Below are 21,785 nucleotides of genomic sequence, written 5' to 3' on the forward strand. Positions count from 1 at the left end.
GCCAATGTTTCACCCTGAAATCTGTCCTTCTTTCCTGGAACCCTTAGTCCTTTGGGGAGTTACTGCTGCTCCCCAGGTTGCAGAGCCTGAAGCCAGTTTTTCCTCATGATGCCTCTGAACCTTGACCCTTCTTTTCCATTCTCACTGCCAAGTCCAAGTTTTACTGCCTTGGGCCTGAGCAGTCGTGGTAGACGTTATGTTTTCGCCCTTGTCTCATAGGTAAACTGGGTCTAAGTTCAGATAGGACTCTCCCTATGGGGCCTTTTTGGCCCCTAGGAGTCATAGCCCGTAGTCCCTGACACAAAGCTCTGCTAAGACAACACAGGCTGCCTTTCCAGTTGTCAACTGTGTGACCTGAGGTGCATCATCACCACACTTAGCTTTGTAGAGCCCTGACTTCATCTCATAGAGGGCAGAGAGCAGGCTGTGGCTGATGCAAAGAAACTGTGTGTATGGAAACAGAGCTAGCCTGCCCTTGCTCCCTCTGCTTGCCTAACTCTGTAGAGCCTGGGTCCTTTGTGCAGCGGTGTGGATACAGAGCAGGCATTGAATTAAGAATGAATGCATACCCTCCTTGTTCCTCCAGGTTTCTCTTTAATCCCTTCTGCATGTGGCCAAATTGATGCTCTTCCAATTAGGTTTTCAACAAGCATGTCACTTCTTGTTTAAAATATCATATGACCATGCACTTATTTCTATTCATATAAGCAAAAAGAGACAAGTGAAAGTTGCTGTATCCCTACTAGTTAGTGTTTTGACCTCCTGGTTCTCTATCCTTAGACACCTCTTATTGTTAAACAGTCTCATTCATTTCAAGTGGGAAAGATTAGTGCAGACTTTTTCATGAAGCACAATGTCACCTTCCATTGTCTTCTCCATATTTCACATATGGTCATTTTGTTTTCAAGTTTATTTCCTTAAACAGTGCTAGCACTGATATTTGTGTGCATAAATCTTTGACTGTTTTTCTCTACACATTTGGGAACTATGGTAGTGCCTACATCTCTCCCCAATACTCAGGGCATTCAAGCTTTTTGGTTGACACCCTGAACCTTCACAGCAGTGTTCTGAAAGAGAGTGTATCATTTCCACCCCACAGATGACAAAATCAAAGCACAAACGAGCAGAGCAATGCTCTGGACACATGAGTGTGTGCTCTCCTTGTCTGTTTTCTCTTGCTAACAGCATAATACCTCAGGCCAGGTGAGTCACAGGGATGTTTGTTTTGGCTCCTGGCAGTGCACCAAGGTCAAGGGGCCGCATCTGCTGATGGCCTTCTTGCTGGCAGTTTTGAAGCAGGGAATCACAGCTCAGGGGACAGGGAGCAGGCACAGGCCTCTTCCTGCCATGCTCTTCTCATAAACCGATTGGCTCTCGGGGTCTCACACTGATGGCCTTATTTAACCCTAATCATCTCTCAAAGATTCCACCATTTAAAAAATACATTTCACATTTTTATTAATTTATATGCTTGGGTGTTTTGCCTACATGAATGTCTGTCCACCATTTGTCTACCAAGGCCAGAGAATGTCAGATCCCCGGGAACTGGCGGTATAGTCAGTTGTGAGCCTCTGTGTGGGGGCTAGGAATCAAAGCTAGATCCTCTGAAAGGGTAGCCAGTGCTCTTAACTGTTGAGACAACTTTCCTGCCCCAAGCCTCCATCTTTAAACACTATAGCTGGGTTAAGTTCTACCCTCTCAATTCCACACAATGAGAATTAAACTCCAACATGAGTTCCAGCAAGATCAAGTCATATTCATGCCATAACAAGAGTGGAAGTTAACCTCCTTCCCACAAAGACCCATGTGCTCGGTCTTGAATATTTCTTCTCTTTTGTTTCTTTTTGTTGTGAACCAGGCTCTTACCATGCAGCCAGACTGACCTTGAACTAATAATCCTCCTGTGGAAGCCTCCAGGCTGAGGTTCCAGGCATGCACCACCCATTCAACAGTCATTGACAACAGTTTAAGGCTCCTGACACAGTTGTCAAATGGTTCCTCATAGAGGTTGCTCTGATCTGCACTTCCGCTGTTCTGCCTCTTTCCCTCAAGTGATGGTTGCTAGCCATCTGCTTCTCACCTTTGTGAGTTGCCTCTCCGGGGAAGTTGTACATCCAACTGTAAAGGACTCCCATGGGCCATCATCATCATGGATAAGCATCATCTAGCTGAGCATCCCAGCAGCAGGCACACTGGCAACACTTCCCACAGAACTTGGACACCTCAATTCCACTTGGATGTGTAAATAATCCAAGGAAATGCAAAAACAGAAGGGATTGGCTGTGCTGGAGAACACAGAGGCCTGGAGGCAGCCTTGACTCATGCCTGGCCTACTTTGTGCTGGGGTATATGTGGGTGTGTGTGCACGCACGTGCGTGCGCTTGTGATATGTTCATGTGTCTGTGTCCAGAGGCACATGTATACACAGAGGCCATCCAGAAGTCTTGTGTTTACAAGCTGTAATTCCAGCAAAAGGGGCTTCTTATTGTCTATAAGCTGGCTCTTCATGTGTCCCAGTCTAACTTCAAAGAAAATAAAACTAGCTTTCCTTTGTTATATTTTAAGTGCAAAGGTAATAGAAGAAAGAAAACTTGTGGATTTTCTTATGCCAATCAAAATATCATTTAAATTCTGCATCTTGACCACACAGGGAGTCTAGGAATGAACAATACTCTGCCGGGACCTCCTCACAAAAGCATCTGAATCAGTTCTCCTGACAGTTTTTTCTGCCAGGTTTCTTCCATGGCAGTCAATGCCTGAGGCAGTGTGGTACACTAAGAAACACACATTTGGTCTCTGGTCCTTGTTCCTAGCACAGAGATCCCCATCCCCCATAAGCCTCTGATTGATAGGAGCCTAGAAGCATACTTTGCTCTAATCTGGTCTTGGAGCCTAGTCTTGACTCAGAGCTCCTATATTCTATAAAATATAGAACACTCTGTGGCATTGAGGTGAGTAGAAGCTTGGAACTTTGAGCCTCATCCCTTCCCTCTGGGGAGAGGGACCAGAGTTAATCCAGCACGCCTGAGGGACACATCTCCACCATGCTAGGATGGCATGCTCTGCTCCCATGAAGGCCCTGCCTGTCACCTGTGTACCTCTTCACTCAGCTGTTCAGGGAGATCCTCGGCAACATCCTTTTAATAAGCTGGAAGACATGAGCATTTCCCTGATTTCTGTGAGCATCACAGTCAATTATTATACTTGAGGAGATGCTCATGGGGCCCTGAGCTAAGGGACCCAGGAAGGGCAGCCAATTGCTGGCTGAAGCAGGGGTGGTCTTGTGTGTCCCTCTTCCTCCTACAACTGGCTGAGCTCCACCCAGGAAAGAATCTGAGGGGAACTGAAGACTAAATGCTCCTGCACCACTGTCTCTGTCCTTTAACAAGACTGAGGAGAGGAAGGGTTGCCCAGAACTGCCCCCAGGTGGATGGGGCACTGAGAGCCATTCCTGACATAAAGTATGACTCTTAACAAATCAGCCATGCTCAGTTATGGAGCTGTCCATTCCTCAAGTGGAGAGACCCAGTGCCTTTGCACACAAATCATAAAAACCAGAAGGCCGTGCACAGTCCTTGACAGGGAATGCAGTGAAATACTGTGTAGTCGACTTTCTTTAAACCGCCAGCTCCCAAATAATGACACAGAGACATCTCATTAAGTATGAAAGCATGGCTCTTATAACTTAAATTAACCCATTTATATTAATCTATGTTCTGCAATGTGCCTCCATACCGTACATCCAACTCCCTCCGAGTCTCACTGGCAAATTCCACCTCTCCTTCCCAGAGTTCCTCTCTTTCCCCAGAAGTCCCGCCTATCCTCTCCTGCCTAGCTATTGGCTGTTCAGCTCTTTTATTAAACCAGTCAGAGGTGCCTTAGCAAAGACACATCTTCACAGTGTACAAAAAGATTCTCCCACAACAATGTCTTCCTGTCCCCACAGGCCTCAGGTGTCTAAAGAAAACAGTGGTCCCACGTTGTTTGAGCCTGTGCTTGAACAGTGTTGGAGGTTGCTGGTGCCGTTGATGAGGACATGATGAGTTCTTAGGCAGGAAGTAGAGACTCGGAGGTCAAGTCAAGGAAGGAAGTGGGGAGATACTGACTGTCCTAGACCTCTGCTTCTTAACTGCGGGTTGAAACCCCAATGGCTTGAGTAACTGAACATGGAGATTGCAAACAGGTTTCTGAATGATCAATAGCCAAAAATTTAAAAAATCAAACACCTAACAGATTCTAGTATTTCTAGCAGAGTTAGTGCTCAGTTGTGTTGCCCTGGGACTTCACTGAGGCCTTGCTTCTGAACACAGAACATACACATGTGTCACCATGCATGTGGTCTCACCGGCAACACAGTAGTGATCAGTAGCTCACTACCTGAAACAGCTCAGACCTGGTGCCCACAGAGGTCAGAGGGCGGCGCTGGATTTCCTGGAGTTGGCATGAGGGATGATTGAAAGCCACCAGCTGGCTGCTGGGAACCAAACCTGGGTCCTCGCAAGAGCAACGAGTGCTCTTAACAGACGCACCGGCTCCTCAGTGCGCACCGTCTCCTCAGCACCCACGCCCACTGTTTTGTGCTGTGTGTTCATGTGAGGTGGTGTTCTCAGCACTGATGAATCAACTCTGAAAATAACCAAGACGCTTTGCGTCCTGTACTGTCAAATATCGGACAGAGCTCAGCTTTAAATACATCGCTAGTGCATAAATTTAAAGTCGTCTTTAATAAATGGCAAATTTATATGAGTATCAGAATTGTTTTAAACAAATTTCATGATTTATTGCCGGTAAATGTTTTGTGTACATATTTTATATACCTGTGTGCTATGGTCACATAAAAATTTCTTTGGCGAAAGGGGTTGTGATTGGAAGAGTTTAAGAAGCCCTGGCCTGAGCTGGGCAGTGGTGGCGCATGCCTTTAATGAGTTCATTAAAAGTTGTGAGTTCAAGGCCAGCCTGGTCTACAGAGGGAGTTCCAGGACAGTCAGGGCTACACAGAGAAACCCTGTCTCGAAAAAATGAATGAACGAACGAAAAAAAGAGAGAGAAAGAGGGAGGGAGGGAGGGAAGGAGAGAGAGAGAGAGAGAGAGAGAGAGAGAGAGAGAGAGAGAGAGAGAGAGAGAGAGAGGAATCCCTGTCCTGAGAGTGGCCTTGGTAGCAGTGGTTGAAGCGCTGTCCTGGGAGCCGTGCCGGGGGCTGGCATGGAGCCTGTTGTCCCCTTACTTTCTCCTTCCTTTTCTCGTCAACACTCACTGCACCCGAGTGCAGACACTACCCTGAATTTCTCCGCTGGAAGCTCCAGGATAGGCCCACTTCTCACCTGCCCTAGAAGTAACAGAATCTAGTTGAGAACCTGGCATGGGACTGGCACTTAGGAAATATGGGGATGAGGGCTACAAGTCACAGCTCATAAGCTGCTGTATGGGGCTATGTGCTACCCAGTGACTTCTTTTTAATATCCCTCAGCTTCCGATTTCCCTCCAATGCTGTATCCCATCCCAGAAGTCCCGGGGAGAACCAGGAAAGGAGTGAAGCTTCCCACGACAAGTTGTCTTGTCTTCCCTCTTTGTCCCCATTCTCCCAAGGCAACAGAGGCCACACATGTTCAAGCAAGGTCAGCTTCTCAAAGCATGGGGCCTTGGGCCCAGGTCCCCTCTCTTGTCTTAGGGCATTTCACTGGGCACGGGAAAGCAGGCTTCTCAGGACACCATGCCTCTAATTTTAGACCCACTAGTCTGTGTCCCAGCAGTGAGGGACAGGGCTCCACTTTGGTGGAACAAATGTAAAATAACCTGATCTGCTGGAGCCAATGGCCAGGGTCTCTTCTGATCCTTCCTGCATGAGGAAAACCACAAACAACTACGACCCAAAGCATCCTGGCCCTTCTGTGAGGCTCCTATAGTTTGCATCTTTCTAAAAATAGCTATCTGTGAGTGCCAGACAGCCGGGTGCTGGTTACATAACTCACATCACCGGCAACGCTCCTAACTCTGCAAGGTAAAATGCCACTAACCCCACCTTGACACACCAGGACACCAAAACAGGGAGCTGAGAACCTGTCCAAGCTGGCGACCTGCTTATAAGGACCCGCGCTGACACCAGAGCCTGGGTGCTTCTGAGTCTAAAGACTTATTTCTCCTGTGTCAACTTCTGAGTGATGTCCACTGCCGTTTCTAAGCCAATTTTCAGACTTACTGGTTTACTGGATTATTTTTAAGAGTCAGCAGTTTTATGCAGGTTCTGCTTGTGTGTGTGTGTGTGTGTGTGTGTGTGTGTGTGTGTGTGTGTGTGTGTAAAAGCCCAGGTGCCGAATTTGTTGATCTAAACAGTGCATGCATTTTGGGTCCATGGAGGCAAAGGAAGCTTCCAGACGTTAAAAGGGGTGATACGAAGGTGAAAATGAGGGTGGGTTGAGGGGAGAATTGTATTTCACTTTCTAGTCCTGTATGGCTCCAGTGCGTAAGGGATTTAAACGCAAGACTCTGAAGTTGGTTACCTATTTCTGTAACAAATGCTAATCAACTCACAGAGAAAAAATTTAAAAGAGGTGGTTCAGCAGACAGAGGCTCCAGCTGCCAAGCCTGATGATTTCAATTTAATGCCCAAGGCCACATGGTGGAAACATACATGCTCTCTCTCTCTCTCTCTCTCTCTCTCTCTCTCTCTCTCTCTCTCTCTCACACACACACACACACACACACACGTATGTGTGTGCACAATAAAACATTAAAAATACATTTTTTAAAAAAAGGTTGATTTTAGTTCATCATTTTGAAGCTTTCTGTCATAAATGATTGCCCCCAAAGCTTTTGGACCAATGATAAAGCAGCACATTATGGTGGGGTATGAGGTGAGCAAAGCCACCCACCTCAAGGTTGGGATGCTAAATGAACGTCAGAATCCCACATCTTTCAGGGGCATGCGCTCAATGACCTACCTTCCTCTCAACAGTGCCGACCTTCTAAAAACCCAGCCTAGCTCCAAACCTTTTATCACATGTGGGGTCCAGACCACAGGAACTTCCTAGACCAGCTCAAATTCTGGTCTTGCTTAATGCCTCCCCTAACAGGTCTCACTTCAAATTAAAAGCTCCTTTTTCAAAGCTGGGCAGTGGTGGCGCACGCCTTTAACCCCAGCACTCAGGAGGCAGAGGCAGGTGGATCTCTGAGTTCCAGGCCAGCCTGGCCTATGGAGCGAGTTCCAGGACAGCCAAGGGCTACACAGAGAAACCCTCACTCAACCCCCCCCCCCAAGTCCCTTTTCCAATTCTAATTCTTGCTCATTTGGCAATTGGCTGGCTTAGACCCTTCCTTTAAATGTGTCCTTGAGCTCCTGTTTTCCTGTTTTAACCATCAAGGGTACGAGCAGATACAAGCCACACTTTTTTATCCCTTTGTCCCACACTGGCACTGGGCACATAGAAGTTGTTCAATAATAAATGATCCAACAACTAAAAGTTAAAGATTAATGAATTTGGAATAATTCAGGACCTAAGCAGATTTGGATGGTGCTAATGATGCCTTGCATTTAAAAGTACATCAGGGATTACCAGACATTTCTTGTGCGGGTTCCTCTGAAAACCGGAGCAACCCAGAGAGGAAATGAGTTCAGAGAGGTTAAGGACCTACCCTAGGAGCCCAGATCTCTTCCTCCACAGTTTGTGTTTCTTTCTGTTTGTTCGTTTGTTTGTTTGTTGTTTTGTTTTTGGAGACAGGGTTTCTCTGTGTAGCTTTGCGACTGTCTTGGATCTCACTTTGTAGATCAGGCTGGCCTGGAACTCACAGAGATCCACCTAGCTCTGCCTCCCGAATGCTGGGATTAAAGATGTGCACCACCACGGCCCGGCCTCACAGTTTGTATTTCTATTCTAGTCGACTCTCAAGGATGAATATGGGATGAAATGTGGAGACTGACTCTGCCTATAAAATAGCCTTACCAGTAGAGGGAGCAGAAACATGCACGGGTCTGGGAGCCAGTGGGATCTGTGTGCTGGCCAGATAGCTTTACTCAATTTCTCTCTGTCTTGCCTTTAAAATGTCAATGACAATGCCCCTTCACCACTACCGGTGGTCCAGTACACTATGGCTGATACACAGTTAGGGAGCAATAAATCATCTCTCAGGACCCCCACCAGGGGATCACAGAAACATGGAGACTAAAAAAACATCGATTCCTGTTTGATTATCTAATAAACATTTGAAATCAATTTGCGTACTTGAAACTTAAAATAAGCAGAGTTATATCAAATGGTCAAATAAATGGATTTGCTGAAAACATATTCATACCCACCAAGAATTTCAGGAGGCAGATTAGATCTTCTCTGGACAGAAGGCCTTAAGATGGGGTGTGCCATCCACCCTGGAAGATATTTAAACTAAAAAACGTTCATATTGTATGATAGTCTGGGATATCATGTGATAGGTCTGTCATCCTAGCTGTCTGGGAACTGAGGCAGGAGTTCATGGCCACCCTAGATTCCAGAGACCTGTCTCAAAATTTAGAAACAAGAAAAGAGAGCTGGGGTAAAGCGTAGTGGTGGAATGCTTGCCTAGGATGAGTGCAATCCTGAGTCCCCAAGGCAATAAATAAACACAGATAGCTACAGATAGACAGACTTGCTTCATAGTAGAAAGACTGAAAGATTGTCACTGCTGCTTTCTTGAGGGCAGAAATGGGGCCAACAAACTTAGAAATGCAGGAGTTTAGTAACTTACCATTGCTCCATCTAGTCGAGCACCAGGAGCCATCGGCGAGGCTACAGAAGGATATTCCAAATGGAAAGATGATCGCCACACAACATGCAAAATCCCAAGGCATGAGCAGCTTCCTTTCCCTTTTGTTCGAAAACATACTCAAGACAGAATAAAAAAAATCCTGTCTTAATAAGATAAAAGTTAAAATACTCGGCCAGGCAATAGTGGTATACACGCCTTTGATCCCAGCACTTGGGAGGCAGAGGCAGGCAGATCTCAGTGAGTTCGAGGCCAGCCAGGTCTACAAAACAAGTTCCAGGACAGTCAGAACTCTTATACAGAGAAACCCTGTCTCGAAAATCAAACCAAAACAAACGAAATAAAAAACAAAACAAAAATTAAAATACTCAAAACAAAAAAATATTAAAATATTTTCATGGACAATGACATTGTTAGTAATCCCCCCTCCATTTCTTTAAAACTTAACATTTTTTTTTTGTTGTTGTTATAAAATAGTATACTTTTTTCCACAGGGGCAGAATTGGAGTCTCATTTAACATTACTTTCCAGAAAAGCTAGGCCCGTGATCAGGTAAATTAAGTCAATTGTAATAAAGTGACTTGAAGTTTCAAGGTAGTTAAAGTAATTAAAAACCTGATGAAATCCAGACTCGGTCACTAGACTTTAACTGCTTTGAGTCGGCAGCAGACAGTGTCTCTGCTTTTCATAAGGCCTAAATGTGGCCCAGAATTACATATGAACAATTGTTCACGCGTTTGCCACGTGACCTGTTTGTCCCCAGTACGTGTAACCCAAACTCACCTATCTCTGGAGGAGTCGGGGTTGGCAGCACATCCCTGAGCCGCGAACGCTTGCTCTCCGCTACTTAATTTACTCTGCTGAAATGGAGTGGAATTTCAATGTAGAGTTACCCATTAGCTCCAAGGCTAAATTTAAACCTCTAATTAAATTAATCCGTTCATCTTAAACACTTTGCTTCTCCCGCAGAGAAGTGTAGCAAGGTTTCTTAGGTGTCACGGGGCCTAATTCAGGGCGACAGTTGTTCCATACTGTGTTTAATAAGTCACCCAACCGGCAGAGAGAACTGGGAAGCAGCCGGGTACTCCCGCGGTTGCAAGTTCTAAAACCACTTGTTGGGGGTGGGGCCAGAGTCGCTGTGTCCATAGGCAGGAACCCGTATTTCTGGAACATACAGCCAGGAGCCGAACAGATGTTTATGAAATAAATGGGAATAACTGTCCATATCTGTCCCCGTTTATAGAGGAGTAAAGAGACTACACTCGCGGACATTTGCAAGGTGACGACAGGCACATGCGTGCAAGATTATTTTAGCCCGCCCAGATCTTCACAGAAAATGCAATACGTTTTCAGGGACCAAATGAAAATCCTGGCTGTCTTTTGCTAAGAGCACCAGGGGTGTGTGTATAAATCAGCTGGATCACACAGAAGGTGCCCACACACCTAGGCAGCTAGGTGCCTTCCTTTATCGTTAATCTTGGCAGCCTTCGCCTGGGTCTGCGAAAGAGTGGGGGCACATCCCAGTGATCAGCCACACTTTCGGTGGGAATGTCCACGTAGGAAGGTGTGCCCTCCCACGTAACTGTTAACAAGGACCGGCGTGTCCAGGCCCATGGGTAACGCCAGATTCGGTTACTAGGTCGCGGTGCAAAGGCTCCAGGTGATCGCCCCGTAACTCTTCTGGGGCTGTAACCCAGGGGCTGTAGCTCACCGGGCTGTGGACACCCGCGATTCTCCGCCCGAGCGTACCGGAGTGACGTGCTCGCCTCCAGCACCTGGCTTCCGCGCGCCCCAGGAACAGCTGGGACCGTGGGGAGCGGTCGGGCGAGCCCCCGCCCTGCCACGCGCCGGGCTCTGCCTTCCTCCTCCTCTTCCACCTCCTCCTGCACGGTCGCCTCCCGCCGCTGCGGACTCCGCCTGCGGCTTTGTTTTCCTCCCAGGTCTCATTCCCCACACGTGATACTGTGTTATTGCAAGGAGCGCTTCGGAGCGCGAGCGCGGGGCGCGCGCACCTATAAATACGGCCGGCCGGGCCGGGAGCCCGCGATCGCGCGGCGCGCAGGGCCGGCAAGGCGCGCGTGGGTCCCGGGCGCGGAGGGCGAGCCAGGCGCGCGTGAGTCCCAGCGGCGCCCGAGCGCCCAGGGCCGAGCATGGCCCGCCCGCGGGAGGGCAGGGCCGCCGCCTCGCACACCGCCCGCGCCCCGCGCCCTGCCCAGCCCGGGTCGCCGAGGCTCGCGGCCGCCGCTTAGCACTGGGCACCCGCCACTCGTTTCTCCGGCTCCGCGGAACTGACGCCGCAGACGGACACAATGGCGGCGGCGACCGCCACCGCGGGCACGGCCGCCTGCAGCAGCAGCAGCAGCAGCCGCGGCGGCACGGACGCGGCGGCCACCAGCGGGGTGCAGCCGCCGCCGCCGCCTCCGGCGGCCGCCGCTCAACCCGAGCCTCTCCGTAAGCCGCGCGTGGACCCGCGGCGCCGCCAGGCTGCCCTGTCCTTCCTCACCAACATTTCGCTGGACGGACGGCCGCCGCTGCAGGACGACGAGTGGGGCGGCGGCGAGGAGGGCGGCGCGACCAAACCGGGAGCGAGGGCTCGGCTCAGCCTGCTGGCCGCCGGCTGCAACGCGTTCTCGGCACCGGGCACCGCGGCCGCGCCGTGGACCGCTGGCTCCAGCCCTTGCCCGCTGCCGCCGTCCCTGGTCCACCGGGCGTCGGGCGAATCGCTGCCTCCCCGTTCAGCCCCAGCTCAGCTGCAGCTGCCCGACGGGCCGGGGGGCGCCGGACAGGAGGAGCTGGAGGAGGACGATGCCTTCACCAACGTGCAGGTGCCACTGGCCAGCTTCTTGGGCTCCGGGACCCCCGGGAGTGCGAGCGGCAGTCGGGGCCGCCTCAACTCGTTCACTCAGGGAATCCTGCCCATCGCCTTCTCCAGGCAGAACTCGCAGAACTACTGCGCCTTGGAGCAGCCAGGCCAGGGCGGTAGCACTAGCGCCTTGGAGCAGCTGCAGAGGTCCCGGTGAGTATTTTGGACGCCACGCGCGCCCAGTTTTGCAGTGTCCCTACGACTGGAACCCCACCGGGGTCGCTCCCACCTTCCTGCGCCTGGCTAGATCCCGGGCTCCTGACCGGAATCCCAAACCACTAAGGCATTTGAAAAGGGGAAGAGGCCCAGGGAGTGAGTATGTGGTCACACGTGTGCATGAACCCGGCACTAGCAGAGCGGACGCACCATGCCCCTTCTTTGGCCAGGGAGTTGGAAGAAGCGGTTAAAAAGCTGCTCTCAAGCCTCCTGGTGCGAGGAGAACACCAGCTTCCTGAAAACCGGTCCAGACCCGGAGGCGCGTCCCCAGCTCCAGGCGAGCGCTGCCGGGTGCAGTGGGTGGGGCCGGGGCAGGGCGGCGCTTGGGAGCCCCAACTAGTAGCAGACACGTGGGAACCCCTTTGGAAAGTTTGTGGAGCCCGGGAAATCGTGTTTTCCTTTTGTTTTTCTAAGAAGTGGAAAGTTTTTCTGGCATTTCCTTGGTCCAGGCCTAGGGTGTGGGGGACAGAGAGGAAATATGGCCTGAGACTCCCATTCCGAGAAAAACTGGCAAGAGTTAGAAGCTTGCTGTGTGCTTGTGTGAGTTATCTGCGGGTTTGTGACATCTCAGCAAAAACGTGAGACCTACTTAGCGGAGAAATGGCTGGAGTTCACTGCCGTGTGTTAGGGCAGCTGGCCTTGGTTCTGCGTGGAATCGTGAGACTGCAGGTTGGGGAGGAAGCCCAGTGGAGTGGGCGGGGCTCTGCAGGCCTGTGGTACGAGTCCTTCCTAGCTAATAAAGCCGCCTAAGAAATTATAGCATTGACTATCTTAGTTAACTAGCAATAACTGAGGGAACCAGAGCCTCTGTTTCCTTTAAGGGATAGGCCCTTGCCAACGTTCTGTGGCATCTCGGTAGGCAGGGAGACCGCCTCTGCTCCCTATGCTCTCCCGTGACGCCCCAGTGAAGGCTCATACTTGCTCCGGCCTGAAAAAGAGGGTGGCCTGTTGGAAAACTTCCTTGCTTAATGGAATGAGAGAAGAACCAGCTGGGCTCGCCCAGAAGTTTTCTGGCTTCCCAGTGTGGGAAGTCAGACCCGTGCTGCTGCAGAGTAAGGCAAAGTGCATGTGGACCTTAGGGTGTGGGGTCTGGCGAGGCAGCCTCTGTTGCACCTATGAATTAATGATACTGGGTTCAAGTGACAATCCTGCAGCATTTCTTGTTAGAGCATGCATCTCTGGAAAGCTGATGAGTGGATTAGCAGCCCTAGGCTGGCGGAACTGTTACCACTTGACATCACACCCTGGCTCTTTGTGACTTTGGAGTCTGAGCTGAAGCCCAGAAGAGGGCTATGAGTTGTGCTGAGCCAGTGTGTCTCCTGGAGGGCAGATGTGCTGACAGCAGCTGTAATGGGATTACCCTCCACTCCTCCTCCAGGAAACTCATGTGGGAGCGGTGGAGCATGGAGCATTTCTGAGTCAAAGGACTTCCTGAGCTCACTTGCTAACCCTAGCCCTGGGAACCTTTAGGGCGCCCTATTTACTTATTTATTTTGTGTTTTTCAAGACAAGTTTTCTCTGTGTATCCCTAGCTGTCCTGGAACTCACTCTGTAGACCAGGCTGGACTTGAACTCACAGATCCACCTACCTCTGCCTCCCGAGTGCTGAGATTAAAGACGTGTGCCACTACCAGCCTGCTAGGATCTCTTCTGTCCAAACACAGCTCAGTATGTGCTCGTCTCAAAGATGTAGCCTTGCTTGGCAGTCATACTGACCAAACCATTTCTGAATAGCCTGCGTTTGGCAACTTGATAGGTATGCATTTTGGCAGTTCTTGATAGAGGCGCTCAGAGTGGAGGTTAACACGAATTGAGAAAGGTCAGTGTGGCCATGGAGACCTTTGTCTGAGGTGTGTTACTTTTATAATCCCTGAAGAGGACTTTCCCCTGCCCACACTCACCTGTGGCCCAGGTGGGGCCAGCCCTCTGCTCTTCCTTACCTTCCTGGTGTAGTGGCTTTCTGCAGCCCAGTGGCCAGTGGGGCTCCCTCCGTACACTGTTTACAAAACCGCTCCTGGGATGTGAGCTGCCAATCAATTTGGACTTTCTGTGGATGCTTTCCTAGCTCTGTAAGAAGTTCTAGGGAGCCTTGTTGCCCATGATTGTGGACTCTGGTCCCTTAGCCTTATGGAGAGCTCAAAAGAGCAATTTGTCTGTTTCCACCCTGACCCGTGTGAGTTCATGTCCAAGTTCCCCGGGTGATTCACAAGCACCGCCAGAGTGAATCTCAAATCCACTCTCTTTCTAGTGAATTTAAGCTTTTCTGTATTGAGCTTGTCATGGATAGATAAAAATCACAACTTAAAGACTTGGACTCTTAAAACTCCTTCTGGTTTCTTCCCTCTGGACTCTTGAGAGACTGAAGATGGAACCCAGGTCCTTAGGCATGCGAGGGAAGCCCTCCACCACTCAGCTAGAACCCTGGCTCCTTTGGGCTTTTCTAAAACCAATTAGAATGAATTGCTTTGCTGTCTGTGTTTTAACTGCAGCGGAGAGGAGCGTTTCTGTGGCCGGGCCTTAGGGTACGTGCTCAGTAACCATGAATCCAAGTAGTGGTCACCACCCCTGTCCACAGAAACTGGACATCAAAGGCTTCTGACCCCCACAGCTGCCCTATGTGTGGATTCTTTCGCAGAGGGGAGACTCCAGGGCTCAGAATGAGTGAAGTACTGTCTTAGACTGGCCCAGCCACTGAGTGGCACCCTGACCATGCCCCGGCTTGGGACTGGAGAGGAACCTGGGTCTCTGCCATCCAAACATGGCTCCTTCCCTTCTGTCCCTCAGCCTTATCACTGCCTTGCACACAGTAGGCCTGTTGATAATTTTTGAGCTGCTGACTGTGACCATTGGTGTAGAACACAGCAGTGGTTCCATGTGATTCTGCAGCCCTTTTCTGATGGTCTGACGTTTTTCATCTCTGTTTCATCCTCCACCTTTTCCCACTTCCTAGGCTCCATTCTGTTTGCAGGGCTTCCAGGATCCTGCCAGCCTTTGTGAAAGGGTCTCCATGCAGGTCTGAGGTTTCTGAGATGGAAGCCACGGGTTGCCACTGAACTTCACACCCTGTCCTGTTTGCCTCGGCTGGGGAAGTGGGCCCCACGTGGGCAAGGTGTTAATAGGCGAAGGGAGCAGATTTTTGGAACATATTTTAAGGCTTATTTTACTTTTAAAACATCCTTTCAGGCCACAGCTGGCTTCAGAAAGCCTTGGGAGCTCCTGCCTGGCAGACGGCCACCCAGCAGTGCAGCGTGGAGCTCAGGTGTGAGTGCCAGCCAGCCAGCCACAGGGCTGCAGTCACCATACTGTGTAAAAATAGCACAGGCCTTTGCCTTTAAACACCTGCGTGGAAGGAGCCCATGCAATGAAGGACCCATGTCCTGGGTTGGAATGCTGGTCCCCCATGATGACTGTGTGACCCTGGGCAGATGAATCAACCCTCCTGAGTGACTTACTCTTGAGCTCTTTGGCCCGTGTCTTGCAGAGGTCGTGGCTGTGCTTAACTTTCTGAATGCTAAAATTTACTGAATACTAAATGTGCTGTGGGGTCAGGGCTGTCAGATGTCAACGTGGTTAACAGGCCCTGGGGATCTATTCGTAAAAGGCAGGTGGTCCAGTCAGGCACAGTAGCTTTTGTCTGTAATCCTGGCTCTCAGGACCCTAAGGCAGGAGGATCAAGGCCAGCCTGGGCTACACATTGCCAAAAACAAAAGCTAGCTGACCTTTCTGACCAACTAAGCAGCCTTGGGATAAAGGGGAAATTGCTGTGGAGGGATGCTCTGCCCAGGTCTGGCAGCTTCCTGAAGTGAGGTTGAGGGGCTGAGCTCAGAGGTCACTATCACCCAGCCCTCAGGGCAGAGCCCAGGCTCTTTGCCGATGGCTTCTCCTGGTCACTTGTGGGCTTCTGCCCGCCTCCCTCTGTGCTGTCCCTCACATCAGTGTGGAAACTTGGTCTGTGCCGCTGTAAACTGTAATCTCTGAGATTTTGTTGGAAAGAAGTGCAGACCATCCAGGAGTTGAGAGCCAGAGCCTGGGAGGGGAGATGGTCATTTTCCCCTAACTCTGTCACCTCCTTGCTTTGTGACTGATTTCCTCAGCGATCAGCAAAGCCAGGTTACCTCTGAGCCATGTTTCTAGCCACAGGAGCCCCGGAATCCAGAGCTGTGGTCTTAGCAGAGCCAGGCTCTAGGCAAGGTGCTTTCCAAAGCCTGGCCACTGAGCTTCCCAGTGAGCTAAGGGACCTTAGCAAATAGCCTTGGCTGATGTCAGTGGCATCTCAGGCCCAGGCCCACATAGTGTCTTACAGCAACAAAGTCTGCAGCATGTGTGAGCCGGAGAGGTGTGCTCTCCAGGAGAGGTGTGGAAGCCACTCTGGGCTCCGCCGTGCCCCCCCCAGCACCTAGCCCAGAATCTGCTGGTGCCTGTCCAGTCCCCTCCATGGGGAGTTAGGTAAGCAGGGGCGACCAGTGACAGCGGGCATTCCAGGCAGAGTTAGGGGGAACGGTGCGAGCTGCTGACCTGACCTAGACCAGCTTTGAGAATCCTGGGCTCTCAGCCTGTTTCCTCGTGGTCGTAAAGGCTTCCGATAAGTGAGCCTACTTGTCCCTGTCTAAGGCCTGGCCTGCTGTGAAGGGCTAGGTGTGTCTGCTTGGGGGCATAGGATAATTTAACTGTGGACTTAGATGCAAAGCTGTGGTGAGTTTGTTTATAGACCTGCTTGGGAAACATGCATGAATGAGTGAGTGAGTGAGGGAATGGTAGGGCTCCTTCAGGGTAGGGTAGACTTCTATTTGCTTTTTTGTGAACGGTCTCCAGTAGCCCATACCGGCTTCCAACTTGCTTCGCAGCCAAGGATGGTCTTGAACTTCTGCCCCTCCCAACTCCTGTCTTTTAAGTGCTAGATGCACTTAGTGCTAGTGATAGACAGCCACCACCTTCAGCTGCTCCACCTGAGAAACTGGAGGGCCACATTGGACTTGGGACTTCAGGAGGCCATCCAAGCAGGAAGCCTTGGCCTGCCTGGGTGGCCGTTCCCAGCCAGCACCCTCCCTCCTCGAGGAAGTGGGCTGTGGTAACCTTGACTGCCAAGGGGCCCATTTATAAAGTGCCTTTGTAGACGCGGAGTGCAGTCCTGCCAAGAGTATGGGAGCCCAAGGTCACACAGCGGGCAGAGGACGACCTTGGGTACTTTGTTTATCTGCCAGGTATGTAGAGGAAACTCTAGTCATGGGCCTTGACATCCTGTCTCGTGTCTTCATTTAACAAAAGCTGTGACGGGTGTCAGTTACAGTGCCCCACAGTACTGAACACAGGAGGTATAGACGTAAAAGGGCCCTCTCTGTGTCGAGTGCCGCGGGTGGACACGTGACTCCGTGCAGTGACCCGTGGTAGGTGAGCTCGTGGTTTGAGCCCCCACAGGGCAGGGATGCTTTCCCCCTCCCATGTGAGTCCTGGGCCAGGACCTTAGACACAGTATTATTTAACACACAGGTAGCAAGTTACGAGGATTTGCTGAGTCCTGTTTATGACAACCCTGAGTGTATCAGTCCCGTTTTAAGGTGTAGAGAGGTTAAGTAACTTGCTCGAGGTCCCTCAGGCCATATGTTGGGACATGGTTTTAAGGTCTTCGGAATCTGCTGGTGTCTGCACACCTCTGGCCCACAGAAGCTGACTTGATGACGGAAGACCATTGCTCACTCTGATTTCCTAAGTAAGAATCCTGCCCCTGTATCATCTAAGGAGGACCTCTGGCCAGAGGGAGAAAGCTTTCTGTGACCACAGGAATGAAGTCCCGTCGGGTACCCCCCTGGGATCCCCTCCTCAGATGGCTCCTGTCCTCTCTACTGCCCATTGTCACAGTGGGACCAGCCCTGCTTCCATCCCTGCCATCCTCCCTGGTCACACCCCCTCCTTCAAGAGGCCTTTGTTCTTTGTTTGAATGCTCTGTCTTCACAGTGTCACACTGTCAAGGTCAGGGGTCAGCAAGGTGTGGCCCACTGGCCTTTCTTGTATTGATTTCTTGGAAACAGCCACACCCACACATGTCTATGCTGTCTTTGGCCCTCTGTGCTAGGGCGACAGAGTTGTGACAGAGACTAGGTGACCAACAGAAGCCTCAGCTGTTTATTCCCTGGCTTGGTCCAGCAAAACCATGGCATCCGTGGCCTGGTGGGTGCTCAGTGCCCAGAAGGCGTGCAATACCCCAGGCCTCCTCCTGCCCATCATTGGCAGCTCTGTCTTAGATGACATGTGTTCTTCCAAAGACCCCTTTCTTCTTCTGGGCCCATCATGCCTTCTTCCTGGGTAGGGGGACTCATCTAAGACCCACATCTGACCCTGGTATTTCTTGCAGAGTGGCCTTGGCTGACTCCTGGCTGCTGTTCCCCCACCCCCACCCCCAGGCCATCACAGCTGTGTCTGGAGGCTTTTCCCTGGGGAGAGTCCGGCACTGCCCACAGGATCGTGACGCTGCTCACGAGTGTGTCTCTCACTCCGTCCACTGACCTCTCTGGTTTGTCTGCTGTCAGGCACCCTTGGGTGGATCATCTGGGGCCGGGTCTCACCAAAATGGACTTCTTTTTTCTGCCGAGTGACCACAGAACCAAAACCAAACCCCAGTTCCCCGGCAGCCTGGTGGAAGGTTCAGGTTTCGTTTTGGCAGGGCTGGGGACAAACCCAGGCTCTGACTATCAGGTAAAACTCTATCATCCTAACCTTAGCCGGGTCCTGGGGTGAGGTGAGGCTGCCTGTGTGGCTGCACACCCCACCCCCTCCTCCAGCGGGTGAGAAACAGGGACAGAGCACTCACTCTCTTTCATTGCCTTACCTGTTCCTATTCCTGTGCGATGCAGATTCTCCCCACTTTCGAGCTGAGGAGACTGAGGCTGGGTGATTTATGGAGGTTTGCTAAAACCCCTTAGCTGTAACGCTGGGCTGGGTTTGCTCAGGGGAAGTACTGACCGAGTAATGGTGCACTCTGAGCTGGGTAGTAAACTGAACTCCTCGGGACAGGACTGTTAACACTGCAGGAACCCACCAGGCTGCCAGTCAGGTCCCTTTCCTAAGAGCTGGTGTGCCCTGGGGGCTGCCCCATGGATACACATTTGTGTTCTGGTTTTCCCCTGGGGGCTGTGCCAATGTCCACACCAAAGGAAGCACATGGGAACCCAGTTTCTGAAGAATCTGCTGGGCAGCTAGCTGGGCCTGGTAGCGCATGCCTGCAGTCCCGCACAGAGATGGAGGCAGGAGGACCAGCCTGGGTTCAAGACCAGCCTGTAGCACATAGCAAGTCCCTACCTCAAAAACACTTCAGGGGAAAAAAGAATCTGCCACAGAGGTGATGTGATGGCCCCCCAGGATTGCTGTGTGTCTTCTCTTCCAAACATGGGGGTGTGGATGTAGCCCAGCGGGCAGCACATCTGCCTAGTACAGGAAGCCCTGAGTTTGGTTCCCCAGCACCACAAGAGGGAACAAAAGCCAAACCAATCATATGAGTTTGGTCTGTGTAAATTTTAAAACAAAACTTTGAGGGCTAGAGAGATGGCTCGGTGGTTAGGGACATGAATTGCTCCTGCAGAGGACCTGAGCTGGACCCCAGCCCTCACACTGGACCAGTCTTAGCTGCCGGTACCCTCAGGTCCTGTCATCTAACACCCTCTTCTGGCTTCCTTGGGTACCTGCACCCCAACTATGTGTACACTTAACTTAAAAATTAAAATGTATTTTAAAGCCCATAAAATCTTCTCAGACACTGAAGCCAGAATCCTGTGCCTAGCACTCAACACTGTGGGAATCATGAACTCCCTGGTAATTTTTCTGCTTATGAACTACAGTGCTGTGGCTTTGTTTTGGGTTGGTTTCTGAGACTTCCAGGAACACACCATTGATCAGGGTTTCCTAGCCCTACTCTGTTTGTGTGAGTAGTTTGGATAATTGCACATTAGTTCATACTGAATGAGGTTGTCATTGGTGTGGCCTGGGGCTTATTGCTGCATGCTTAGCCACAGACATGAACACTTAGAAAGCTCTAGGGTAGAGCCTTAGCACTTGGGATATTGCAGTGTTGTGGGGGTGTATGGAGGGACTCAGTCTCACTCTTATTTTAAAGGACTCCATGTCCTTTAGGAGTTGGAGTCCATGACAGAGTTAAAAAATAAAACCAACAAGAGTCTAGAATATTTGCAAGGACCAAAGATCTGTTTGCCTACAACATTGATTTTTTATTTTAAAACACTTTCCTCATTGACCCAATTATTAATAAACCAAAATGTCTACTTTGTAATCAGAGGAAGGTTGGAGCCATGAATGCTAGGAGACTGGCAAGATGGAGGAATCTTTCTGCCTAGGGTGAGTTAGGTGGTGACCTCATGCTGAAGCTGGTTCTCCTGAGTTGAATGCAGTTTTTTTAGGATGCACAGTGCAGGTGACAGATGTGTGAGGTGGCCTTTGCTCTGTCTGGTGGATATTATGAATTTGACTTGTTTGGAACTTACGGCTCACAAGGGGCCTCCATTGGTTTGTTTGTTTTTTGTTTTTTTTTTCTCATCAAGGCATTCAGAGGCAGCAGGGGCACAGGTTAGAAAGTCACCAAGAGTACTAATACTATGGTGTCAAAATCTGTGTTTTCCAATTCTGGTAGTTTTAAAATACCCAGAAACATACCCCTGAGTCAGATCACTTAACAAAAACCAAGGCATCTGTTGCATATTCCAGCACGTTCCCTGCATCCTGGTCCAAGTCCCCACGGAGATCTCTCAGTGTGGTAAAGGACAGTAGTGCTGTGCCAGGTTTGGGACTGCAGCCTGTCCATCAAGTGTGCTGACAGCACGTGATAACCTCGCGGGCAGACCAGCAGGACCCTGAGTTGGAAGGAGTGGTGGAAAGATTTCCCAATGCCCAAGAATGTCAGCTCCTCCCATGGGGAATGGGCACTGGCACCTCTGCCTTCTCCGTCACCACAGTGGGTGAAGGGACTGAGAAGAGGAAGGACCCGCTGTGGAGGCCCACGCCTCGGCCGCTTAGCAGACCTCAGCGCCTCTCACATACCCTAAGCCTCCTGTAGATCGGGGCTGGTGATTTCTGCCTTGGGGGATGTGTTAGCTTTCCTGTTGCTGAGACTGAATATCTGCCAAGAGAGCTGAAGGGGGATTATTTCAGATAACAGTTGAAAAGGGGTGTGGTCCCTCATGGCAGGGGCAGCATGGTGGCTGGTCACGTGGCTTCTGCATCAGGAATCAGAAAGAGAAATGAATGCTGGTACTCGGCCACCTTCCTTTTCCCGTTTCATTCAGTGTGGGAATCTAGTCCCTGGGATGGAGCTGCCCACATTCAGGTGGGTCTTCCCTTCTCAGTGCACCCCAGGAAACACCCTGATAGGGGATGGAGCTGCCCACATTCAGGTGGGTCTTCCCTTCTCAGTGCACCCTAGGAAACACCCTGATAGGGGATGGAGCTGCCCACATTCAGGTGGGTCTTCCCTTCTCAGTGCACCCCAGGAAATGCCCTGGCAGACACAGCAGAGGTATGTAGAAACCAGTGTCTCCATTACGTTGAACCTGTTGGCAACCATCACCAGGGTGATTGGGCTGGGCAGCCGAAACCTTGGTCTAGGATTGCATGCAGCCTTTTTCTCCCTCCTGCCCTGATGCGAGCTGCACTCCCTAGAGTGCCAGGGGAACTGCCGTACCCCACCTTGAGTTTAGACTTTCGTCTTCAGAACTTAGTTGTCAGAGCGGCGAAGGTCAAAGTCAGCTAGGATCCAGTTCTCACATGGATGTACCACCCTTCCTCCCCCTGCCTGCAGGATGGACAGAAGTTCTGTGTTTCTAAGCAAGCTCTCTGTCACTATAACAGATAGCTGAGGTGACCTCCGTGGGCAGGTTGGCTCATTGGGAAGCTGTAGGCCATGATCTTTTGGGCCACTGGCAGGCAGACTGTCACAGTAAGAGTCTGTGACAGCACAGGAAACGAGAGGAGA

At 50.8% G+C, this 21,785-nt stretch overlaps 2 protein-coding genes across 4 annotated transcripts in view; one reads left to right on the plus strand and one right to left on the minus strand.

Annotated features, from left to right (window-relative positions):
- Positions 1 to 4,755: 4,755 nt before the first annotated feature.
- LOC121823999 (uncharacterized) lies at positions 4,756 to 10,885 on the minus strand. 2 transcript variants are annotated; one of them, XM_076554735.1, is made up of 2 exons: positions 10,445 to 10,885; positions 4,756 to 9,590 (listed from the first exon to the last, which is right to left on the minus strand). In XM_076554735.1, exons 1-2 carry the CDS (start codon positions 10,883 to 10,885, stop codon positions 9,513 to 9,515), a joined length of 519 nt encoding a protein of 172 aa, XP_076410850.1. In that variant the 3' UTR covers positions 4,756 to 9,512. The 2 variants fall into 2 exon arrangements, with proteins under 2 accessions (XP_076410850.1, XP_076410849.1); XM_076554734.1 differs by having other exon boundaries at positions 4,756 to 9,593.
- Cables1 (Cdk5 and Abl enzyme substrate 1) overlaps positions 10,826 to 21,785 on the plus strand; it is a 110,920-nt gene continuing 99,960 nt past the window's right edge. For both annotated transcript variants that reach the window (XM_016007802.3, XM_076554730.1), the window contains exon 1: positions 10,826 to 11,749. In XM_016007802.3, the coding sequence (XP_015863288.2) occupies positions 11,043 to 11,749 (707 nt within the window). In that variant the 5' untranslated portion in view covers positions 10,826 to 11,042. The remainder of the gene's footprint in view (positions 11,750 to 21,785) is intronic.

Source organism: Peromyscus maniculatus, chromosome 19 (assembly GCF_049852395.1).
Source record: "Peromyscus maniculatus bairdii isolate BWxNUB_F1_BW_parent chromosome 19, HU_Pman_BW_mat_3.1, whole genome shotgun sequence".
Taxonomy (NCBI): Eukaryota; Metazoa; Chordata; class Mammalia; order Rodentia; family Cricetidae; genus Peromyscus; species Peromyscus maniculatus.